Source organism: Schistocerca piceifrons, chromosome 8, assembly GCF_021461385.2.
Source record: "Schistocerca piceifrons isolate TAMUIC-IGC-003096 chromosome 8, iqSchPice1.1, whole genome shotgun sequence".
Lineage (NCBI taxonomy): Eukaryota > Metazoa > Arthropoda > Insecta > Orthoptera > Acrididae > Schistocerca > Schistocerca piceifrons.
In genome coordinates this window covers 127,083,068-127,107,787 of record NC_060145.1, presented here as the reverse complement: position 1 = coordinate 127,107,787, position 24,720 = coordinate 127,083,068, and the positions used below count along the sequence as shown (strand labels likewise).

The 24,720-nt window shown below is 40.1% G+C and overlaps 1 protein-coding gene across 1 annotated transcript in view; it reads left to right on the top strand.

The window, feature by feature from the left end:
• The window catches only part of LOC124712120 (Meckel syndrome type 1 protein), a 128,496-nt gene that overhangs the window by 78,138 nt on the left and 25,638 nt on the right, over positions 1–24,720 (top strand). The window contains exons 4-6 of the mRNA XM_047242418.1: positions 17,541–17,775; positions 19,825–19,987; positions 23,748–23,870. Of these exons, the coding sequence (XP_047098374.1) occupies positions 17,541–17,775; positions 19,825–19,987; positions 23,748–23,870 (521 nt within the window). The remainder of the gene's footprint in view (positions 1–17,540; positions 17,776–19,824; positions 19,988–23,747; positions 23,871–24,720) is intronic.

The following is a 24,720-nucleotide window of genomic DNA, read 5'->3' as shown; positions in this document are numbered from 1 at the left end:
TGCTGGGATAGTTACAGGACAAGATGGATCTTAATCACAAGACATGCAGCAGTAACTTTTTTCAAAACATGTAATTAGAAAAGTTTGAAGCACACAGTATATATTTTTTTAAGTATCATAACTAAAAAAATTTCTACCATTAAATAAAATGTAACTGCCACACTTTCCTAAATGCTAATGGTGTTGGAAAATTAATCTTCTGTGGAGAACTAGAAAGTGTTACAAAAATCTCTCACATAACAACAAAACAATAATATTGAATACCATTACCCTCCAGTCATTTCACATGCTCAGCAGCAACATGGCAAGCTCACTGTGAGGCGGTAAAGAGCGTCCCAGAAAAAAAAGTTGTACAGCAGTTTGTAAAAGTCCTGAGTGTGTCTAGTGGATGGTAGTTCATCTTGCCAATGCACCTCTGTCTTACTCTATAGGATTTAGGACCAGAGACTTTACTGTCCTGTCCATGATTGGACATATTCACTTGCAAGAAATGCATCCATCAGATTAGAATGAACGAAGATGTTAAACTCTGCGTGCAAGTCCAAACTGACATCACCTTATATCAGATTTATACCAACACCTATCTGATCTCTTTGCTCAGCATTCCTGACTGTACTAGCTGCCACTTTTTCTGCAAAAAAAGGTACTGTGAGAATTAATTCACAAACTGCAGTATGATTCATCTGCAAAGACCACAGTCCTCCATTCATTCACAGTATAGTCCCATTGTGACTGAATCCACAGTAAATAGCCCAGGCTATCTCATATAAGCCTTGGGTCCTGGAACTGTCACCAGCTACTGGAAATGATACTTTGGGGCACTTTCTATATTGTTGAATGTGTGCAAAACATGCTCGAGATGGCATCATTGTGGCCTTATGTTGTAAACTTCACAAAGAGATCACACTCTGCTTATGACAAAAAAGCAAATTTGACTAGGACATTGTGGATCTGTGGAACTGCTTCTGAGTTGCATACTTGTTTTAAATTAGAGTACTCATTTTGTATAGAAATATACAGCACTACTCCTCACGCCGTGTATCCCTTTTGATAAAAACAATTAATACACAGTAGAAAGTTCCACCAGAGTGTGGGTAATGTACGGCCATTAGTTTGGAGCATGGCTTTCTGTCATAAATAGGCAGAGGACATACACCATTGCTCTATAGCCCAACTGCACAACATAATAATGTTCATACCAAAATCTTATACTAGCAGTGAGACAGTAGCGAATAGTTCAATAAAAGATGTGCTGAGGTTGGATCTGTTGGTTGAAATCCTGAATGACAATAATATTGCTCAAAACTCATGGATTTTAACTTTGATATAAATCCATTTTAATTTTTCAGTGAAGCAGCATATGTAATGTGAATGGTGGCCACATACAAATAACTCATTGAATAACTGTTCAGCATCTACCAGCAGTGCAAAATTTGGAGTTACTTTGTGCAGGCATAGCTGTTACACCCAGCAGCGTGTGCTAGATAATAAAATACAAGTCTCAGTATTATGAAAAGGTACTACTCACCATATAACGGAGATGCTGGGTTGCAGATAGGCATAACAAAAAGACTCTCAAAATTAAAGCTTTTCGGCTGTTGGCTTTCATGAACAATACACACACACACACACACACACACACACACACACACATCTTATTTGTGTGTGTGTGTGTGTGTGTGTGTGTGTGTGTGTGTGTGTGTGTGTGGTGAGACACACCACAGTCTGTGTATGTGCGGATGGATATGTGTGTGTGCGAGTGTATACCTGTCTTTTTTTTCCCCCTAAGGTAAGTCTTTCTGCTCCCGGGACTGGAATGAGTCCTTACCCTCTCCCTTAAAACCCACATCCTTTCGTCTTTCCCTCTCCTTCCCTCTTTCCTGACGAAGCAATGGTTGGTTGCGAAAGCTTGAATTTTGTGTGTATGTTTGTGTTTGTTTGTGTGTCTATTGACCTGCCAGCACTTTCGTTTGGTAAGTCACATCATCTTTGTTTTTAGATATATTTTTCCCACGTGGAATGTTTCCCTCTATTATATTCATATCATTAATATAATAAAAAATATATAAATTATATATATAATTATATATATAAATTATAATAAAACATATAGAAATCGTTGCGGTCATTTTTCAGCCTCGTAATAAACTCACTTGTGTATTATTTTAACAGTTTTAAACAACTCTCAAACATATAAATTGCCATATCTATCACTCAAATAAAAACACTAACTCGACCTATTTATAATTCACAACAGTAATTAAATATACATTAAAAGTTATTGGAATATTTAACAAGGAAACTCATGCCGATAAGATCATTTGTGTCTCTGTGGAGGATTCTGTAATCATGCCACTATTTATGTAAATAAACTAAATTGTTTATAACATTTTTATTTTTATTTAGTTAGATAAATAATCTGTTCATTATATTGCAGGTATTATTCTCTGTCATTTGGTGTTTCACAAGTGTGATTTTCATGATGGGTTCAGCTGTTTCAATTTATTATAAACAAAAATGATAATAATGTTAATAACTTTTAACTATTGAAGCTTCAAACGTGTTTATGTTCAGTGAGTTCAGCCTATTGCCACAGATCCAAAACTGTCATTGGTTTTTGTCTAGCATGCTTGTAATGAATGTTATGTATTTTCATTAAAATTTTATTAGTAACAATATTCCAAATCATAAGCCCCTCCATCTTAGCTCGTCACACGACCATGCTGCTGGAATATACCCCTCTTTCTGCCTGGGAAAATTGTGAAGACTACTGGGTCTTGTGGCTCACTAGCCACCTTTACTTGCAACCAGCTCACCTGTCACAGTCCATCCGACAGTTGGATGCCCTAACAGACATTCACGCTGGCTGCCCACAGCTGACTTGTCAGATTTAGTCCATCCGCCAGCAGTCGAACCAGCTGCTTGTAATGTTACAAATAGCACTACTAATACAATTATCATTCAGTGTTCTCTTTATATTTTTCTTTTCTCCTGATTGTGATTAATATTTCAATAGTAGTATCAGTCTGCTACCTAGTTGATGAAACTGATTGACATACATGAGAGCACAAACATTGAATTTCAACAATATTATGAAAAGGGTAGACTGCGACTTCCTGCTTTCACAGGTGATCTGGCTTCTGATAGGATAGGATAAGCCTATGGCAGGACTGGAAGAGGAAGTGTTGGAGGGTAGATTGAGCAGGTCTTGCGACTTGGGTCTTCCACAGGGATAAGAGCCCCATGGAAAAAGGTTGGGACTGGCAGTGGCGTAGGGCCGGAATAGGATGCTGTGGAGTTTCGATGGGTGAAGAACACCACTTTATGAGGGGTGGGAAGGATCTTGGGTAGGATGTGTCTCATTTCAGTGTCTGATGATAGATAATCAAATACCTGATGAACAATGTGGCTCAGTTGGTCCAGACTGGGATGGTTTTGGGTTAATGAAGGAGTTACTCCTTTTTAGCTGGTTCTTGGGGTTGGTGGGAGTATTGGGGTTGGATGGGAATACGGTACGGGAACTCTGTTTGCTGATTAGGTCTGGCAGATAGTGCCTGTCTGTGAGGGACTTTGTTGAGACCTTTAGCATACTGGGCAAGGAAGTTGTGCACTGCTGATACGCTGCCGCCAGGTGGCCACAGTGTAAGGGAGAGATTTTTTGTATGGAAGGATTGGCAGCTGTCAAAATGCAGGTACCTCTAACAATATAGCATTAAGCAGTATGGTGACACTTTATTGTTAATACAGTGTATGGAAATGTTTCTATGTTTTTCTTGTATTTTGTTAATGCGTAAACTGACTTGTTTCATATTCCTGATGGTTTTGCTTCTTGATGGGAACAAGGTAAATGAATGAATGAATCTCATGTTGAAGCTAACCAACCAAATAATAGTGTGGGTTCAAGATGTGAAGACCAGTTATCAGCCAAGGATTTCCTTCTTTAGTTAATGGAGACATATTACGAACAGAACACAGTCTGTGAATATTAAATCTGAACATCAAATTTTTAAACTTCGTGACAGCACTATTGAGACAGATGATATTAAGTCCAAATCATTGGCCACTAAATCCAGTTAATTCTTCTGAACAGTTGCTAAAAACATAGTAATAAAAACTGACTGCTGAAAGCAGATCCATTAATTCTACTGAGACAGTCACTCCATACTCCACCGACAGAAATCAGTTTTATCAACTATACTTTTCAAGGAAGTACAAAATATTTCCTCAAGTAAAATGGTTCTATACAGAATATTTATATCATTGTAGTCAGTCAGATGCAAGCTATCCTTTAAGCAATAAGAATTAGGACAATACTTCTTGTAAAGCGATTTTTCACATTTCTTGTAAATATTGTATACAGTTTGGATATGAAAAGGGGGGAAAACAACAAAAAACAGTATTTGTGTTACAAGCTATATCACATTAAATGGAGTTAGTTATGACACTGTGCAACATTTTACATCCTCACTGATAGAACTCTGCAATGGAGCTCATGTCAGTATGTCCATATGTTTTTTCTTTTGAGGAAAATGAGTGTTGGGATTAGGAGCATACTTATCAACTAGGAGTGATCATATGGAGTTTTCCTCTACTCATGATGAAAGCTAGGGAATGACAGTTTTTCCCTTTGAAGAAACAAGGGGGGAAAAGTACATTTTGTTCAGTAAATTCTAAGATACGAGCTCCTGAAGGACTTTGACAATGTTGGCTCTCTCTTCAAAAATTAAGTAGCTGAAAAGCTCAGTTCTGTTTTTCTTAGTCAGAAATCTTCCTCATTGTGAGTAAATGTAAGTGGAATTGCTAACATATTTGTCATAATTTCACTCAATATTGTCCTATGTTCTAATGCAGAAGTCTGTAATCATGAAATAACCTAGACATTAACAGACATTATTAAAGAATGCCTCATTAGGCATTCTTGCTACAATTTATCAAAATATTTGGTTAGATGGAGGTAAATTCTGCATATATATCTAGTACTAGACAGATTTTGACTTTGCCATTATATAGACAGCCATAAGGTTCTGTGTAGAGTTTCATAAATACTTTGTCGGAACCTTTGGATAAAAACACCAACCAAGTAGTGTAGGGTATAAGAGGAGTGATGGCTCTTCTTTTTCTTCAAAGTAGCTGAGTAGCTACTTTTGTAATAATATAAATAAACATATATAAAATGTAACTGGATAGATAAAAAAAAAAAAATCTACTCGCCATACATACAGAACCTCAGACAATGCATTGTATTTAACAGCAGTGTACAAACAGAAGAACATGAATTTGGATCAACATCTCTCATTTCAAGGGAGCTGGTTGAAACAGTCTACAGGTTTGAGGCAGTTAATGAAACAATGTGTTACATACGGATGAGAGGTTCATGGTTCATTGTATCCATTGTCAATGTTCATGCACCTATAAATGATGAAAAAGATGCTGTAAAAGACATATTCTGTGAACAGCTGGAGAATGTGTGTGACATCTACCACAGCACATCAAAATCATGCTGGGAGACTTTAATGTCAGGGTAGGGAAAGAGCAACTGACAACAAGCAATGAAAGCCTTCATAATGAAACCCATGAAAATGGACTGAGAATGGTCTCATTTGCTGAATCAGAAAGCATGGATATTAGAAATACAGTTTTTCCATATGACCTTTACACATAAAGATGTTAACGAAGAGACATGGAATTTGGCAGATGGTAAGATAGAAAAACAAATCAAACATATATTAATCTCAAATGGACACAGGAGTGTTATGACTGATACTGACAGATACCAGTGTGCCAACAGAGCCCCATACCATAACTTGGTGGTTGCATCCATGGAAATCACATTGAAAGCAAATCACAGGAAGCACAAAAGATGCTCAGTGCAGTATGATGTCCAACCATTAAGGGGCAATCTACATCTACATCTGTCTACATAGATACTCTGTAAATCACAAAGTGCCTGGCAGAGTGTTCATCGAACCACCTCCACAATGATTCTCTATTATTCCACTCTTGAACAGCATGCAGAAAAAAGAACTATATCTTTCTGTGCAAGCTCTGATATCCTATATTTTATTACAATGATAGTTTTAATTAATTTGGCTCCTACACCTGACATACCTATGAACAAAGGGCTTCCAAATATTTTGAAACACCTTAGCGGAAAAACATGGGGAGCTGACAGGTCCCGCCTCCTGCAGTTTTATAGGGCATTTGTTCGATCACACTTAGATTATGGTAGCGTGGTCTATGGATCACCTGCCTTTTCTACCTTAGGGTGTTAGATGCTGTCCACCATGAGGCATTCAGATATCGACTGGAGCCTTTTGGAGCAGCCCAGTTCTGAGTCTCTGTGCAGAGGCTGGTGAACCAACACTCTGGATTCGGTGATGCGTCCTTTGGGCTCATTTGCAGCTCATGGTCTAATGGCTAGTGTTGCTGCCTCTGGATCATGGGGTCCCAGGTTCGATTCCTGGCCTGGTTGGTGATTTTCTCTACCCAGGGACTGGGTGTTTGTGTTGTCCTCATCATTTCATCATCATTCATGAAAGTGGCTACATTGGACTGTGTAAAGATTTGCGACGTTGTATGGGCACTGATGACCGCGCAGTTGAGTGCCCCAAAACTGAAACATCATCATCATCATCATCATCATACTTCTGGCTCAACAGATGCTGAAAATCTCAGCATCACCTCAGTCATGGACATTTAGGTCAGTGGTCCAACCCACCTTTGAACGCCTGTTCAGGAATCCGCCCCATGTGACCAAGCCATTTGATATAAGTGCTACAGACTGTCTCAAGGATCTGGATCTCTCGGGCATCAAAATACACAGCCAGAGATGGAACACATTGCCGCTGTGGTTTCTTCAGAGGTCCAAAGTGATTTTAAGCTTGACGCAGTACAAGAAAACTTGTACTCCAGATTTTGTTTTTACAACTTTGTTTTTGTCTTTTTTAAGTACGTACCATAGTTTTATTATTGTTTATACAGATGGATCCCAGCAAGAGAATGCTCTTGGTTGTTCTGCTGTTTTCCCTGATAGGGTCCTTAAAGTGCATCTTCCAGAACAATTTACAAATTATGATGCAGAATTATATGGCATTCTAATGGCCCTGAGAGGGTTCACAGACATCACCATGCAAGGTTTTTTGTCTCTTAGTGCACTGAAATGAAATGAAATTATCATATGGCATTGTTGGCTGGGAGGTCCCATTCAGGTTTGGCCACCAAGTGCAAGACGCGCCACATTGGGTGACTTGTGGCCGATGATGAGGATGAAATGACGATGAGAACAACACAACATCCAGTCCTCGAGTGGAGAAAATCTCCAACCCAGCCAGGAATCGAACCCGGGCCCAGTGAGTGGGAGGCAAGCACGTTACCACCCAGCTAAGCAGGCGGACTCTTAGTGCACTGCAAGCACTTCATTAATGTATCCAATAGACCCACTGATTCAGCTCACCCATGACTCCTTACAGCGGCTCCAACACTGCGGCAAGGAGGTGATCTTTTGCTGGGTACCTGGCCACATTGAGATACAGGGCAATGGCATGGCTGACAAAGCTGCCAAGAAAGCATGTTGGGATGGTACTTCCCATCATTGTCCCATCTCGTTGCATGCCATCATCTCATTTTATGACAGATGGATCATGCATCAGTGGGGTACTGGATGGTTGCAGGTGACAGACAACAAACTGCGGTCACTCAAATCGACTACAAAGGCTTGGCGGACTTCATGTCAGCCTCGCCATTGGAAGGAGATTCTGCTTACCAGACTGCGCATCGAGCATAGCCCTTTAACACATGGCTTTCTCCTCCAGCAGAAGGATCCACCACTCTGTGAGGTTTGTGGCTTGCTGCATTCAATTCAGCATATTGTGGCTACCTGTGTCCAATATACTGATATTAGGGCAGCCCTCAGTCTTGCTGGAGATATGCCCACTGTCCTCGCAGATACCGATTCCAGTGTTACAAGGGTGGGAAATTTTGTGAACTGTCAGGCCTTATCTCTAAATTGGTGGGTAAGGGTGGTAGACTTTAATACATTATAAACTTCTCTGCATGTGGTGACATCCTTCGTCCCCACCCATGAGATTTACATGCTAACTTTTCATCAGGGTGCTGATGACCATAATGCCAAGTGCCCCCTGAACCCAAATCAACATCATCATCATCATCTTCATCATCAATTTCATAGTTACAAAAGCTTCTCTAAGTATGGTGGGCAAAATGGCAAACAGAATGGACCTAATATCAGGGCATGACTTCAGAACATCAGAGCCTTGTCAAAGTAGCTGATTAATACAGTAAAAACCAGGATAGTACTGAATGACAAGGTGTGTACTCCTTGGTGGTGTATTACTGTCTGTATCTGAGCAAATACGTTGGCCTCAAATGCCAAGGCTGTAGGGAAGGATTGTGTGACATGAAAAGGCTGGCAACCATCCAAATGTAAATACTGCATTTTATTAGTAGGTTTAATATGAATATAATTCTGAAGCTGTCCCTTGGTGAGGATGAACTCAGCATGAAGGAAAGTGGCATGGGATTCAGAATAGGGCCATGTGAAATTCAACTAGGAGAGTGTATTAAGAGATTCCAGAAATTTTAATCACCTTCACCATGGGTCCATATGGTAAAATGTCATCAGTGTACCTAAACCAATCCATTGGCTGAAAGCTTATGGACCCCAGGAACTGCCCCTCCATGCAAGCCATGAAGAGATTGGCATAGGAAGGAGCCATCCTGGTTCCCATGACCATGCCTCCAATTGATTTGTATGTCTGCCCTTCAAGGATAAAGAAGCACTTGGTAAGTGTAAAGTTCATTAAGGTGAGCATGGAAGTATGTCGTAGGTTTGGAATTAGGTGGGCACTGATTGAGGTAATGGTCAGCAGCAAGCAGACAATTTACTGTGGGGTATTGGTATAGAGGGAGGCAGCATCCGTGATGGCGAGCAAGGTGTGTGTTGGGGGCAGGATGTGCATAGATTTCAGACAATCTGGGAAATTGTTGGTGTCTTCAATACAGAAGGGGTGTCTGTGTACTATATGTTGCAGATATCAATCAACTAAGGAGCTATCTGTTTGGTGGATACCTTCAAGCCAGTAATTATGGGACGGCCAGGGTGATAGGGTTTGTGGGTCTTAGGAAGAAGGTATAAGGTGGGAGTGCATGGTTTGTATGATGTCAGAAGTTCTATATATTGAGGTGTTAGTCCTTGTGAGGTGCATGAGGTTTTAAGGAGGGAGTGTAGGTCATTTAAACCACAGGGATGGTGCCTTGATGGCGGATGCTGTATGCAGAGGTGTCAGACAGCTGGAGTGGAGTCTTGCTTACTCACTCCTGTCATTCAAGTTCCACAATGATAGATCCTTGTCTGTCAGTGGGGTAATGATGAGGGTCATCAGTTTGTAGGGAAGTAAGAAGTTGGAGGCCTGCAGAGGAAGAGTTTGGGTCGTGTTGGAGGGATCAGAGAAAGGGTTGTGAAGCAGTGTTCGATGTTAAAAAATGGAAAATCCAGGATGGAGTGTAACAATATTATGAAAAGGATAGTTGCTACTCACCATATAGTGGAGAGGCTTAGTCTTAGATAGGCACAACAAAAAGACTGTCACAAAATAAGCTTTAGGCCAACAACGCCTTTGTCAAAAATAGACAACAGACACAGATGCTCATGCAAATGCAACTCATACACACATGACCACAGTCATGCCAGCTGCCAGAGACTGTGGTCTTGTGCGTGTGTTGTGTTTGCGTGATTGTGTGTGTGTTGTCTATTTTTGACAAAGGTGTTGTTGGCTGAAAGCTTTTTTTGTGACAGTCTTTTTGTTGTGCCTATCTGCAACACAGCATCTCTGCTATATGGTGAGTAGCAACTATCCTTTTCATAATAATGCTGGATGTTAAGAGTTCTTGGAAGGCTTGTAAGGGGTGATTTTGAGGTAATGATGATTGATCATGATGGCATTGTGGGTGGAACTGTTCAAGGCAGGGTTGAATGTCAGGTTTGCTGTTGAAAAGATTTTGGGATTGGGTTGAAAAGTGATATTTCTAGTTGGCATTATGTTTGAAGGAAGGTAGTTCTTTCACCAAAGCAGCATGCTTAAATACAGGTTTAGGACTGAAAGTGTGACCCTTGGATAATGCAGATAATTCAGAAGGGGAGAGTGCTTAGATGAAGGGTTCACAAGACTGTACAGTAGTGGCTAGTTTGTGTGACATGAGTTATCATTGCTATGGGGTCAGTTGTGAAGGCTGGGCATTGATAAAAAGGTTAACCAAGCTCGGTTTGCAGGAGAGGGTTGGTGGTTGATTGTGTAGCTGTTTAGGGAGCTGGAGAGGGACAGGAAGGGAAACACCACTGTTGAAGTAGTTTAGGAGCTCGAGAGAGACAGGAAGGGAAGCACCACTGTTGAAATAGCTTAGGGGAAGGTAGATAAGGTTTTTTTTGGGGTGAAGTGATACCATCCAATAACACATGAAGGGCAAATAACAGCATGTTTTTTAGGAGTGAAGTGTGGTGTAGTGGAAATCAGTAGATGAGTGCAAGTAGTGGGTAGGTAGATGCAAGCAGTTGTTGTAATTTAAACTGTAGAAGGGGATGGTGTATAGTAGGATTGTGTCCAAAAGCAGGGACTTTCAGTGTTAGGATTTTGGGGGTAACTCCCAAGGACAATCAGGTCCCAAGAAGCAGAACATAAGATCTTAATTTTGATACTGCAAAGCATGTTTTTCAAATGACTGAATATAAGATGTGATAAAATTCATCATGGCAAGAGAAGAGGGTTTGGAGTATTAAAGATGGTTGGGGTGGCAAAGAAGGAGCAGAGGGGGAAATGAGAGAAAAGGAAGACAAGCAATGAAAAAGACTGGAAAAAATGTAGAAAAATTCGTACAGAACTCGTGAGAACTGTGGAGGGTTAACAAGAGGTAATGAGTGGGTGAGAACTTCTCACCAGGAAAGCGGACTATCTCCTAAACTACCTCTACAGTTGTGTTTCGCTTCCTGTCCCTCTCCAGCTCCTTAAACAGCCACAATCTCACCACCACTCCCCTCTTCAAATCAAACTTGGCCAACCTTTTTAACATTGTCCACCTTCGCAACTGACTCCCAGAGCAAAAATAACTCAAGAACACAAGAACTATCCATATAACTACAGTGTTCTGAATCTCTCATCTAAGGCACTCTCCCCTCCCAAATTATCTGTATCATCCAATGGTCTTGCTGTCAGCTCCAAACCTGTATTCAATCATGCTGCTTTGGTGAATGACCCACCTTCCTTTACACATTATGCCAACTGGAAGTATCACTTTGCAACCCAGTCCCAAAACCATTCTAACAGCAAATGTGACATTTAGCCCTGTCTTGAACAGTTGCACCCATGATCCCATCTTGATCAGTGACCACTACCTCAAAATCACCCCTTACAAGCCTTCCAAGAATTTCCGAAATTCAGCATTGTTTCACAACCTTTTCTCTGGTCCCTATAGGATGGCCCTTACTGTTCCTCTTTTGACTTCCAGGCTCTTTGTTCTCTAAAAACTGGCAGACAAGGATCTGCCATTGTGGTACATGACCGACAGAAGTATGTAAGACTACACCATCTATCTGACACCTCTGCATACAGCATCTGCCCTCAAGATCCCATTCCTGAGATACAAAATGACCTACACTCTCTCCTTAAAACCGCAGACCCCTCATAAGGACTAACACCTCAATCCATAGAACTTATTACCCCACCCAAATCACGCATCCCCACTTTTTACCTTCTTCCTAAGATCTACAAATCCAATCATCCAGGCCATCCCATAGTTACTGGCTTCCACTGAACTTATACCTGCGTCAGATGATCAACACTTGCAATCCATTGTATGAAGACTTCCCTCATATATTAAAGATACCAACCGTTTCCCAGATCGTCTGAAATCTGTGCCCATCCCACACCCATCACACACCTTGCTTGTCACCATTGATGCCATCTCTCTCTATACCAACTTCCCAAGTACAATGTCTATCTGCTGCTGAACATTACCTCAATCAGAACTTACCTGATTCCAAACTTATGATGTCATTCCTGCTTACCTTAACGAACTTTACATTTACCAGTATCTACTTTACCTTTGAGGGGCAGACATATGAACAGATCAGGGGCATGGTCATGGGAACCTGGGTGACTCCTTCCTATGCCAATCTTTCCCCAGCTTGCATGGAAGAGGGCTTCCTGGGATGCATAAGTCTTCAACCCCTGGTTTGGTTTAGATACACTGATGCCATATTTGCCATATGGGTCCCAGGCCAGGCCGATCTGTTAAAATTTTTGGAATCTCTTAATACATTCTCCCAAATAAATTTCATATGGTCCTATTCCAAGTTCCATGCCATTTTCCTTGATGTTGACCTCATCCTTGCCAAGGGTCAGCTACACAATTACATTCACATTAAACCTGCAAACAAACAACAGTACTTACATTTTGACAGTTGCCATCCGAGTCATGTCAAACAATCCCTCCCATACAACTTTGATATTTGATGCAAACAAATTGCTCTGATGCAGACACTTTACGGCAATACAGCACCATTCTCACTTCAGCCACATAGTTACCTCATCAGACTAGTTAAAAAGTAGATTCCCCAGATTATCATGTCCAATCTTGGTACCGCTGATCCCTCAAAAAAACAACTTAGGAGTACACTTCTCAGTATTATCCTAGTTATTAATGTATTAATTAATCAATTAAGGCTCTGACTTTCTAAAGTAATGTGCTGACATTAGGTCCATTTGTCTGCAATTTTACACACCACATGGAGAATAGCTTTGTCACCCCCTGTCCTGGCCCAGTCTCTACAATATCCTGGCCAGAATTTATGCTTATTCTGCTTCCATTTCCATATCCTATGGTTCCTACCCCTGTGACTGTCCCCACTGTAAGACATGCCCTATGCACCATCATTGTACCATCTGTACAAGCCCAGTAACTAGCAAAATACATATTATCAAAGGGAAAGCTACATGTGAAATGAAACATGTCGTATACAAGCTGTTACGTATACACTGGCAACACACAATATCCTGTTGCAGAGCATGCTCTACAACATGAAACTCATGATATCAATGTCTGTTTCACCAAAGATGCCTAGATTCTTCCCCCAGATACCAGCTTCTCAGAACTGTGCAGGTGGGAACTGGTTTTACAATGTATCCTTTTTTTCTCGCCTCCCACCTAGTTTTAGTTTATGTTAATTTCTTCTGTCTCAGCATTTCTTCTCCATAACTATTCCTTTCTTCACTCCGTTTTAGTTTTCTGTATCTTTTTATTTTCTGACCTGTCTAAATTTCCCCATTCCCGCCATCTCTACGTCATATAATGTGCTTAGCTTTACACTCTTGTTAACTTTGCATGATGTTTTCTGAGTAATCTCTGTCTTGCTTATTGCCCTATTTTACACCTTTAAGCTCTAAGTTTTTAAAATCTTGTCTGGTTCAGTCATCAACAATCAGTTGTTGCTTCTCATCCCATCCAGTAAGGTTCCACTGACTCATGGTTCTGGGCAACTTTTCTGAATTATGAGCCACTGGCTCTAAATCCTTGCACATTTCTTTAACCTTTATATGTGTTTCTCCTCCTCCCACCACTTGATGAGCACATTTTTTTTATCTGTCCAATCATATTTTCAAAAATTGTTTATAGAAACATATACAAAGTAAAATATATCTAAAAACAAAGATGATGTGACTTACCAAACGAAAGTGCTGGCAGGTCAATAGACACGCAAACAAACACAAACATACACACAAAATTCAAGCTTTCGTAACCAACCGTTGCTCCGTCAGGAGAGGGAAGGAGAGGGAAAGACGAAAGGATGTGGGTTTTAAGGGAGAGGGTAAGGAGTCATTCCAATCCTGGGAACGGAAAGACTTACCTTATGGGGAAAAAAGGACAGGTATACACTCACACACACTCACACACATATCCATCCGCACATACACAGACACAAGCAGACATTTGTAAAGGCAAAGAGTTTGGGCAGAGATGTCAGTCGAGGCAGAAGTAAGGAGGCAAAGATGTTGAAAGACAGGTGAGGTATGAGCGGCGGCAAATTGAAATTAGAAATTAGCGGAGACTGAGGCCTGGCGGATAACAAGAAGAGAGGATATAGTGAAGGGCAAGTTCCCATCTCCGGAGTTCTGACAGGTTGGTGTTAGTGGGAAGTATCCAGATAACCCGGACGGTGTAACACTGTGCCAAGATGTGCTGGCCGTGCACCAAGGCATGTTTAGCCACAGGATGATCCTCATTACCAACAAACACTGTCTGCCTGTGTCCATTCATGGGAATGGACAGTTTGTTGCTGGTCATTCCCACATAGAAAGCTTCACAATGTAGGCAGGTCAGTTGGTAAATCACATGGGTGCTTTCACACGTGGCTCTGCCTTTGATCATGTACACCTTCCGGGTTACAGGTAGTTGCGGGATGCGAAAGCTGTTTTCAGGTTGTTGGTGTAATAGTTCAGGGACTCTGGACTGGAGCAGATTCGTTTGCCACGAAGACCTAGGCTGTAGGGAAGGGACTGTTTGATGTGGAATGGGTGGCAGCTGTCATAATCCAGGGCCTCTCTGCCTACGTAGATCAACACCTTCAACCATCCTTCATCAAAGACACCAACCACTTTCTCGAACGCCTGGAATCCTTACCCAGTCTGTTACCCCTGGAAACCATCCTTGTAACCATTGATGCCATTTCCTTATACACAAATATTCTGCACGTCCAGGGCTTCGCTGCGATTGAGCACTTCCTTTCACGCCGATCACCTGCCACCCTACCTAAAACCTCTTTCCTCTTTACCTTAGCCAGCTTCATCCTGACCCACAACTTCTTCACTTTCGAAAGCCAGACATACCAACAATTAAAGGGAACAGCCATGGGTACCAGGATGGCCCCCTCGTACGCCAACCTATTCATGGGTCGCTTAGAGGAAGCCTTCTTGGTTACCCAGGCCCACCAACCCAAAAGTTTGGTACAGATTTATTGATGAAAATTTCATGATCTGGACTCACAGTGAAGAAGAACTCCAGAATTTCCTCTCCAACCTCAACTCCTTTGGTTCCATCAGATTCACCTGGTCCTACTCCAAATCCCATGCCACTTTCCTTGATGTTGACCTCCACCTGTCCAATGGCCAGCTTCACACGTCCGTCCACATCAAACCCACCAACAGGCAACAGTACCTCCATTATGACAGCTGCCACCCATTCCACATCAAATGGTCCCTTCCCTACAGCCTAGGTCTTCGTGGCAAACGAATCTGCTCCAGTCCGGAGTCCCTGAACTATTACACCAACAACCTGAAAACAGCTTTCGCATCCCGCAACTACCCTCCCGACCTGGTACAGAAGCAAATAACCAGAGCCACTTCCTCATCTCCTCAAACCCAGAACCTTCCACAGAAGAACCCCAAAAGTGCCCCACTTGTGACAGGATACTTTCCGGGACTGGATCAGACTCTGAATGTGGCTCTCCAGCAGGGATACGACTTCCTCAAATGCTGCCCTGAAATGAGATCCATCCTTCATGAAATCCTCCCCACTCCACCAAGAGTGTCTTTCCACCGTCCACCTAACCTTCGTAACCTCTTAGTTCATCCCTATGAAATCCCCAAACCACCTTCCCTACCCTCTGACTCCTACCCTTGTAACCACCCCCGGTGCAAAACCTGTCCCATGCACCCTCCCTCCACCACCTACTCCAGTCCTGTAACCCGGAAGGTGTATACGATCAAAGGCAGAGCCACGTGTGAAAGCACCCACGTGATTTACCAACTGACCTGCCTACACTGTGAAGCTTTCTATGTGGGAATGACCAGCAACAAACTGTCCATTCACATGAATGGAAACATGCAGACAGTGTTTGTTGGTAATGAGGATCACCCTGTGGCTGAACATGCCTTGGTGCACGGCCAGCACATCTTGGCACAGTGTTACACTGTCCGGGTTATCTGGATACTTCCCACTAACACCAACCTGTCAGAACTCCGGAGATGGGAACTTGCCCTTCACTATATCCTCTCTTCTCGTTATCCGCCAGGCCTCAATCTCCGCTACTTTCTAATTTCAATTTGCCGCCGCTCATACCTCACCTGTCTTTCAACAACATATTTGCCTCTGTACTTCTGCCTCGACTGACATCTCTGCCCAAACTCTTTGCCTTTACAAATGTCTGCTTGTGTCTGTGTATGTGCGGATGGATATGTGTGTGTGTGCGAGTGTATACCTGTCCTTTTTTCCCCCTAAGGTAAGTCTTTCCGCTCCCGGGATTGGAATGACTCCTTACCCTCTCCCTTAAAACCCACATCCTTTCGTCTTTCCCTCTCCTTCCCTCTTTCCTGACGAAGCAACGGTTGGTTGCGAAAGCTTGAATTTTGTGTGTATGTTTGTGTTTGTTTGTGTGTCTATCGACCTGCCAGCACTTTCGTTTGGTAAGTCATATCATCTTTGTTTTTAGGTATATTTTTCCCATGTGGAATGTTTCCCTCTATTATATTCATATACAAAGTAATTTAGAAGTATTCCCTGTAATTGTCGAAATGAGTAGATTATGACTAGTTGTAATTTGTTATTAATATAGTTTACAGAAATAGCCTGCTGCGGCTGCATGTTAATGTATACTTTTCTCATTCTATATCCCTAAGGGCTCTCTTTCATTATGCAATTTACAGAACACAGCATTTGAATTAATTAATGATGAACAAAAATTTGTAGGTCACTTAAAAAATAAGTTTTCTGTCTGTGGGCGTATGTCAACCAACTTACTGAAATTTTGTGTTGATTGAGAGTGCCTCATCGAGTTTCCTTTGCAATCTGTTTGTACAATAAAGGTGCATTTTCTGAAAGAATGAAATATACAGTATTAATAGCCACTTATAAAAGTGGAGTTAAGCAAGAAACCTGTAAGTGTAGGCCCATTTCCATCCTATTCATGTTTTCAAAGCTTTTTGGAAGGTAGCTGACACCATAATATGGAAACTCTTTTCTGATAGTAATCTTCTATTAACAGCTCAGTTTGTCATCTGTAAACGATTTTGCTTTGAGAAAGTAATATATGATCTCCAGAACTTGGTTTTGGGAGAATAAAATGAGAAAAATTACACTGTTGGTAATTTCTGTAACCAATCTTCAGTTGTGTAGAATCTACACAACATTGTAGATTATGAAGCGTAGTTTGAATCTACACGACACTGTAGAGTATGAGGCATAGTTCACCTCTCACAATACTGGGAGAGCAGATGGAGTTCGACACATATTGAAGACTGTAACATCTTCAATTAAATAAATATCTTAGTTTCTGACATTTAGTCAAAGTATTCAATTTTGGAAACTTTGCCAATAAATCAAATGAACCTGAACATTTTATTAGATAAATCTCCATTATTCTATGCAGACTTTAATGTCATTTCCCTTTAATATTTATTTGTGTAATTTTATATTAAAGTATAGGTACAGTGTTTACCTTTATCAGTGCATCTTATGCTCTCATTTCTTCATTTTAGTGTTGGTGGGGAAAGCACCTCTGTGGGCCAGACTAGTGTACTACCAACAGAAGTCGTCCTTTGTCGTTTGTCATGGGACAGGCAGCGTGGCCTTTTGACTATAATGCCAGATTTCTCCCCTACTTCACTGGATGGTAAGTGTGAACCTTACCTGCTGGAAGTGGGAGGAGATGCACGTAAAGCTTGTCGTTACTGGTTGTATCATGTCTCAGAGCAGCCAGATGATAATATAAAGGTGAGTGTTTGTGACAGGCTATTACTCACTTTCGATGTAATATTTTTGAACAGACTGCTGAAGAGAGATATTTGTTAACAGACACATAATTACTGAAGTGATAGTTGAATATCTGTGAAAAATTGTTTGGCTGCACTGTCACATTCAACATTTTATAATCAGTAAAATTCTACCCACCAACTAGCATATCTGACACTCTCTCTCAAATGTAACTTATTTCCTATGGCCGCATGTCATCCCTGTGATAGTTGGAAAATATATTGGTAATTTTAGCATTTTTGGTATGTAAATTTATTTGAAAATGAAACTGATACTGTTAAGGCAATAAGGAGCCCTATAGATTTTGGAAACCAATATCAGCTAAGTACTTCTACATCCACACCTGTACACCACAACTCAGTTTTCAGGGCATGGTGAAGGATTTTTTGGGTGCCACTCTTGTAATCCCCATTTGTTGTTAGATTTGTGAATAGTGTGTGAGGAGAATGACAGCCAACAAGTCTCTGTACAAGCACAAATCCATCCAACTCCAGAATATCAAGTCATTGTCAGAGGAAATAAATTACTAACTAGTGACGTCCCCAAGAACTGAACATACTTCTTTTTTGCAAAATTCATTTTCTCTGGAACTGCCTGCCATATTACTACTGGGAGCTACCAGAAGGAGTTACACAAATAAGGTGATTCTCTACATACTTTTATGCAGTCTTAGACAAAAATAATTCATTGGGCTATTGAAAATGACTGGAAATTGAAACCAGTTTAACTACTGAAATATTTTATGTGAGCATTCGACTAAAAAAACTTAATTCTTAATGGCAATTATGTAGCAAAAAAAGAATTTGTGCTCTATCAATAGAGGTTCAGGGCCTTATATCAGAAAATAACTGCATTCTGAGTTCCATTGAACCTGTGAATGAAGTGTAGTTTCATTTGTTGAATATGTTAATTTTCAGAAATTTGTTTATTTAGTCATGGGAAATTATCCAAATGTCTAATGTTAAGATGCTAATTGCTCATTAGTTCCTAGCAGTACACCACATATGAAAATCTAAGACATATTTGTAACTAATGATTATACACTTGTCATGGTCACCAAAATTTTTTCTTTGTTTTTACTTCTCATGGTGTGTTTTGGGTTGCGCCACATCAGATCTATGGCATACAAATACCATTTGAGACAAAATAGAGAAATATACTCTACAGTGAAGCAGTATAACATACTGTTAACATCAACACGTAGTACCTTGTCACTTGTAATCATTCCATTACAAAGTCAGTGCCCAAACTGGCTCAGGCAGTGCCACATGTTATACTGTAAACAATCTTTGCCATAAGGTAGCATTAATCATAGTATCAAAATGCCTATGGCAATAGGCATATCTGTGAGACATTGACCCTTATTACATGTATATTTTAACTTCAGTTATACAAAAAATTTGTTAGGAGCAGTAATGTATAAATGCAACTAGTACATGGTATATCAAATTACAAAAAACTAATCCACTTTAAAGGTGGTCTATGGGGACAAGAATATTATTGGAACTATTAAGGACCTCTGCCATATACAGCCCAGAAGCTGAAAATATAGTATCTGAACTGTCATTACATTTACATCACAATTTGCCAAATGAATGTAGTACGTTTTTAACTAAACTGTGTTATGGAAAATATGTAATGCAATTTTACACAACTTATCTAACAATCATATAAAACCAGATATGTAAAAATAAAACAAGCAATGCTTTAACAAGCCATCGAGTTGAACAGTGCATGACAGAACCAAAAGACTGTAAAATATGGGAAGGAGGAAGTAGGAACATTTATTATGACAACCAAGTGGGAAGCCACTTCTTTATTTGAAATGGACTGTGGCACTTATGTGGAACATTTATGTGACTTTAAAGCACATGTTATAATATGTGTCATTTTTAAAATATTTGTATTTTTTAGAACAAGAAATTTTAACTTGATTGAAGAATACCATTCATTGTGTACAGTGCTTAGTTAACCAGCAGATTATAATTATATGAGATAATTTTTTTGCAGGTGCCTGCTTTGTCACTTGGTATTAGCCATCTGAGCTTAGGAACAGACTTCAAGACTCCAGAACAAGGAACAGTACAGTTAACTGTACTAGTTGAAATTGTATCTGCCTCGGGCTATGATTTTGATGGTCTTTTCATTGAGTACTGCTTTGAACTGCCTGATGGTATGCTGTTTTCTTCTGTCTACTGTGAAACATTCTTAATTTTGTTTACATCAATGCAAATACGTTACATATAGTGATGTCTTCTTCCCCCTCATACCACTTCTTCATACACTACTCTCTCCCTCCCTCCTAAATGACAATTGCTATTCCCAACACACTGGTTGTTAACAAGCTCTAGATCAGTTCCTTTAAAGACTCTGTGTATCTACCATCACAAATCTGTGTTATTGGAATACAGACATCACTATTCAGGATCAGTTTTTCAGATCCATTTTGTAGTCGTAGTGGTAGTAGTAGTTTTATCCATCATGGTATTGCAATTTAAGGGGGAAAAATAATTCATATATAAAGGCATTTATGTACTTACAAAATCTGGCTTGAAAAGGATGGGACAGGCAGTCAGCCACAGCCTTGTAGCAGGATCCACCCATCATTTTCCAGAAGTAGGTTAGGAAAAACGAAGGAAACCTAAATCAGGATGGCTGGATGAAGATTGGTTCCTTCATCCTCCCAAATACAAGACCAACCTGTTTAAAACTGCACTCCCTCATTCAGTTTATCTCTAGTTTACAATACTCTTTTGCAAATATGTTATTTAATAATGCAAAACACTGCTGCTGTACAGCAACAATGTTTGGTTTCCATGTTGTATGTCGCAACTTCCCATTTGCTAAGCCCGAAAAATTGAATCAGCATCTCTCTATAACGAATAAGATGCTGAGATCAGAAAGAGCACAGGATGAAATAAAACATATTGTGAAAGTGTTATGTGAAATTTAGGTGTTTTATAAATATTATCAGTATTATTATTTACTTTTGTTACATTTTTTACCGAACCTCTACTTTGTGTTATTCAAATAATCCTTCACTGTGTAGAATGTGTTCCTTAAAAGGCACTTTCATCTACTTTTTTAAATAAGCTTCTGTTAGTAATCTCTTTAATCTCCTTGGACAATTTAATCTACAGTTTTATTCCTTATTAGAAACTGCTGTTTGGAGAGTCATGTTTACTGCTTTTTGGTAAATGTAAGTCTACTCTAGATCTTGCTCTATGGTCATGGACAGAGATATTTCTGCAGTAATTATCAGTCTTAGTTTTGATGTGTACAACTGATCCGTAAATGTACTCACATGGTGTAGTTAGAATCCCCAGTGTTTTGAACAGGTCTTTGCAGTATACTTGACTACTCTCTCTCTCTCTCTTTTCTTTCTTTTCTTTTTTATTCCTATGGCCCTTTTCATTAGTTTTAAAACCGTGTTCATATTTAGTGCACTCCATAGTTAAGAACTGAATATAAAAATGAGTAGTATGTAATAAAAATATATTGCCAGTTACACACTGAGGACAGGACTCTTAAGGGTGTAACATTCTGGTGACATTCAGTTTGCAGTCTCTTCATGTGTTCGTGCTACTTCAACTGAGAATCAGTATTCATTCCTTGAAATTTTGTGTTTGATACACGGTCTGTGGATGTGCTCTCTGTAAGGTATGCCCAATTGAAAAGGTGACCTTTGTTGTAGTGGCATTGTTATTAATCCTGGTGCGTGAATGCATTTGCCGAGAGATGGCTTGGTGGTATACCCAGTTGTGCAATTCGAGTTAATGGCTTCACAGCAGTTTCCTCTTTCCTGGAGATTGTTTCCACAGTTCTTTGCATGATGGATTCCTCCCAGTTAGCACAAAGTGTGTTATACAATTTCTTTGCACAGTAGGGGAGTATGCTTCACAAATTTATCACAGGATGAAAAAGGTGCACAGAGAGCAGTGTCTTGCACGGCACAATATTCCAGTGTTGTCAGCGATACGAGGCAGGATGTGTAAACATGGAGAAAATGTCACATCCTTGGCAGGCACACATTGTCACCTCTCTTCCAGTGCCACAATTTTGGATGTGGAGGAACTCATAAGGACGAATAGTTGAATCACCACAAATGTCATTGAAGTTGGGCTCTCAACAAGCAAAGGAACTGTGCATCACGTAATCCATGAGAAGATTCATTATGATAAATTGTGTGCACAGAGACTCAACAGAAGGCAAGAATGGGTGTTTGTCTGACCTATCTGCTGAAATATGCAGTGCAAGGAATGGATTTGATTGCTCATATTGTGGCATGTGATGAAACGTGGTGTCACAACTTCGACCATGCCTCCAGACTTAGTAGGCAGAAGTGATTTCATCCTGGCTTGACTTGTACAAAAAAAGACTGTGGCCTGAAGGCTGGAAAAGTGATGCTCAGCTTCTTTTTTGACCAAGAAGGACTTCTACCATGGGGTGCAACAGTTAATGCTGAGCAATATGATGACAAATAGCTGATGCTCAAAAGGCCATCGGGAAGAAGTACAGGGATAAGCTCTTGAATGGGTAGTACTTCTCAAGGACAATGCTAGGCCACATGTGGCCAAGAAGACCCTTGAGTTCAATGGGAAGTCCTGGAACATCCTCTTTACTTCCTCAATATCTCCCCATGAGACACGCATACCTTTGGCCCCTTAAAAGAATCCCTGAAAGGTGACAAGGAAGTGCAGGATACCATGGAAAACTGGATCTGTTTGCAACTCAGGAGTTTCGACACTGAAGCCATCCACTTCCTTACTGCATGCAGGGAACTATGTATCATTGTCAATGGTTATATGAACTTTAAATATATATTGTCATTAACATTTCTTTTCATATAACTGTTGTCTACTTTTCATTTGGGCACGCCCTATACTGTACATTTAATTTGGGTGTGTCATTTTCTATTTTCCAGCTGAAATTATTTCTTTGTGTTCAATGTCTTTTACTGCATATTAACATATTGTAAATGTCCTTGAGAGTTTAATTTGCTTTCTCTGCAAGGAGTTCTCTTGCTTTGTCTGTGACTGTAATACTGCAGTCACCAGAAAAGAAAATCTTTTTGTCATGAGTATCATTATTGGGAATGTCACTGATGTATTTATTAATGTGGTTTGGTTATGATAAGAGTTTCAATAAAAGTTTAGCCTTATGTTAGGTTTGTGCCACCTCTGCTCTTTGTACACTGCCTGGTAGGTATGATCAGTACCAGTCATTAGCTCCACTTCTTATGCCTGATGGTTCTAATTTATTTTGCAGAATCTTAAGGTCAACAGTACTAAAAGTTTTAGAAGTCTCTAGGAATATGCCTATGACAGACTCATCCTTGTCGTGAGCATCAAGTACCACTTTTGTGAATTCTACTATGGCTTATCCTGTACTTCTACCACTTCGAAACCCAAACTGTGTTTCATTTAGAAGATTTTATGTATTGAAATAATTGATTAATATGTCTTTTATAACTGATTATATTATTTTGAGACTGGTGACAGCAAGGAAGTGGGCCAGTAATTTTCTTTGTCTCCTGCATCACGTTTGTTCACCAGATGTACAACTCTTGGCTATTTTAAGTAGTGTGGATATTTCCCTAACACTGATTCATTTATTACGTTTGTTAAGGTAGCTTGTATATTCTGTACACTTTGCTCCAGCACACATATTGCTACTTCATCTAAGTTGACTGACCCTTTTTTATAGGTTTTGTACAGTTTTACTGACTTCATGTTTTGTTGTTGGTAGTAACATCATTGTACACAATGCACAACAGTGTGTGGCTATTAGAAACTGAATTTATATGAACTGAAACAGATATCTTTTCATTCTTGTATTTATAACAACATTGTGTTGGGGATGGAAACTATCAAGCTCTAAGGATTAACAAGTGTTTCATGAAAGTTTAACTGAAATTTTTGTTTTTGGCACAGGGTGGTCAGGTCCATCTCCTGCACTTCTTGCCGGAGCAACACATCGGTCAAATAAAAATGACAAAGGAGAAGCATTTTTTGGCTACATTTTTGAAGTTGAGCTTGCAAGCACAGATGACATAGGTAAAGAAATTACACTAATATGATTACTTTCTTGAAATCTTAGTGTTGCTGCTCTAGGAACCTGCAGGTAGTCATATGGAAAGCTGAACAAGACTATCATTTTATTTATTTATTTCATTGTCCTCCAATTGACATTGTGTATAACTTTCCTTACAAATCTATATTTTCTTGCTTCCCCGTTCAGCTCATAAGTTTCCTAATATCTATAGACAGTATTGAAGCTAATCTTCCAAGTACTGAATAAATAAACATTTTAATAAATAAATATTGAAATAGAATATTTTGTTAAGTAGGTACGTGTTAGAATGCTTAGCCAAATTTGATGCCAATAATGACATAAACAACTAATGAAAAAATGTGATTTCAGACTGAGTGTTATTTACATACGAGAGTTCATGCATATTGAAATCTCAGTACTCATTAAGATACCTAATAAAATCATGCATGGCAATATGAGATAAAATATTGTTGGGTTAGAGAGTCGTTGAAAGGCAGAATTGTTGAGCTGTCAGCAGGCACACACAAAAAGAAAACAAACTTGCTAGCTTTCAGAACATCTTGAGCTAGAGTAACACACACACACACACACACACACACACACGCACACACACACACACACACACACACACACACACACACACACACACACACACACACATGGTGGACAGACATTGCCAGTTGCGGCACATGGATAAGTTGTGCTGGGGGTTGTGTCGAGTGAGGTTGGTAGAGGAAGAGAAAGGTGAGAGGCAGGGGAGGGATTGTGGGTGTGTCTAGTGGCTCAAAGGGAGGCAGCCAGTAGCTGGCTTGCTGGCAAGGAATGCAGGAGGGAGGGTTGGCAGGTACACAG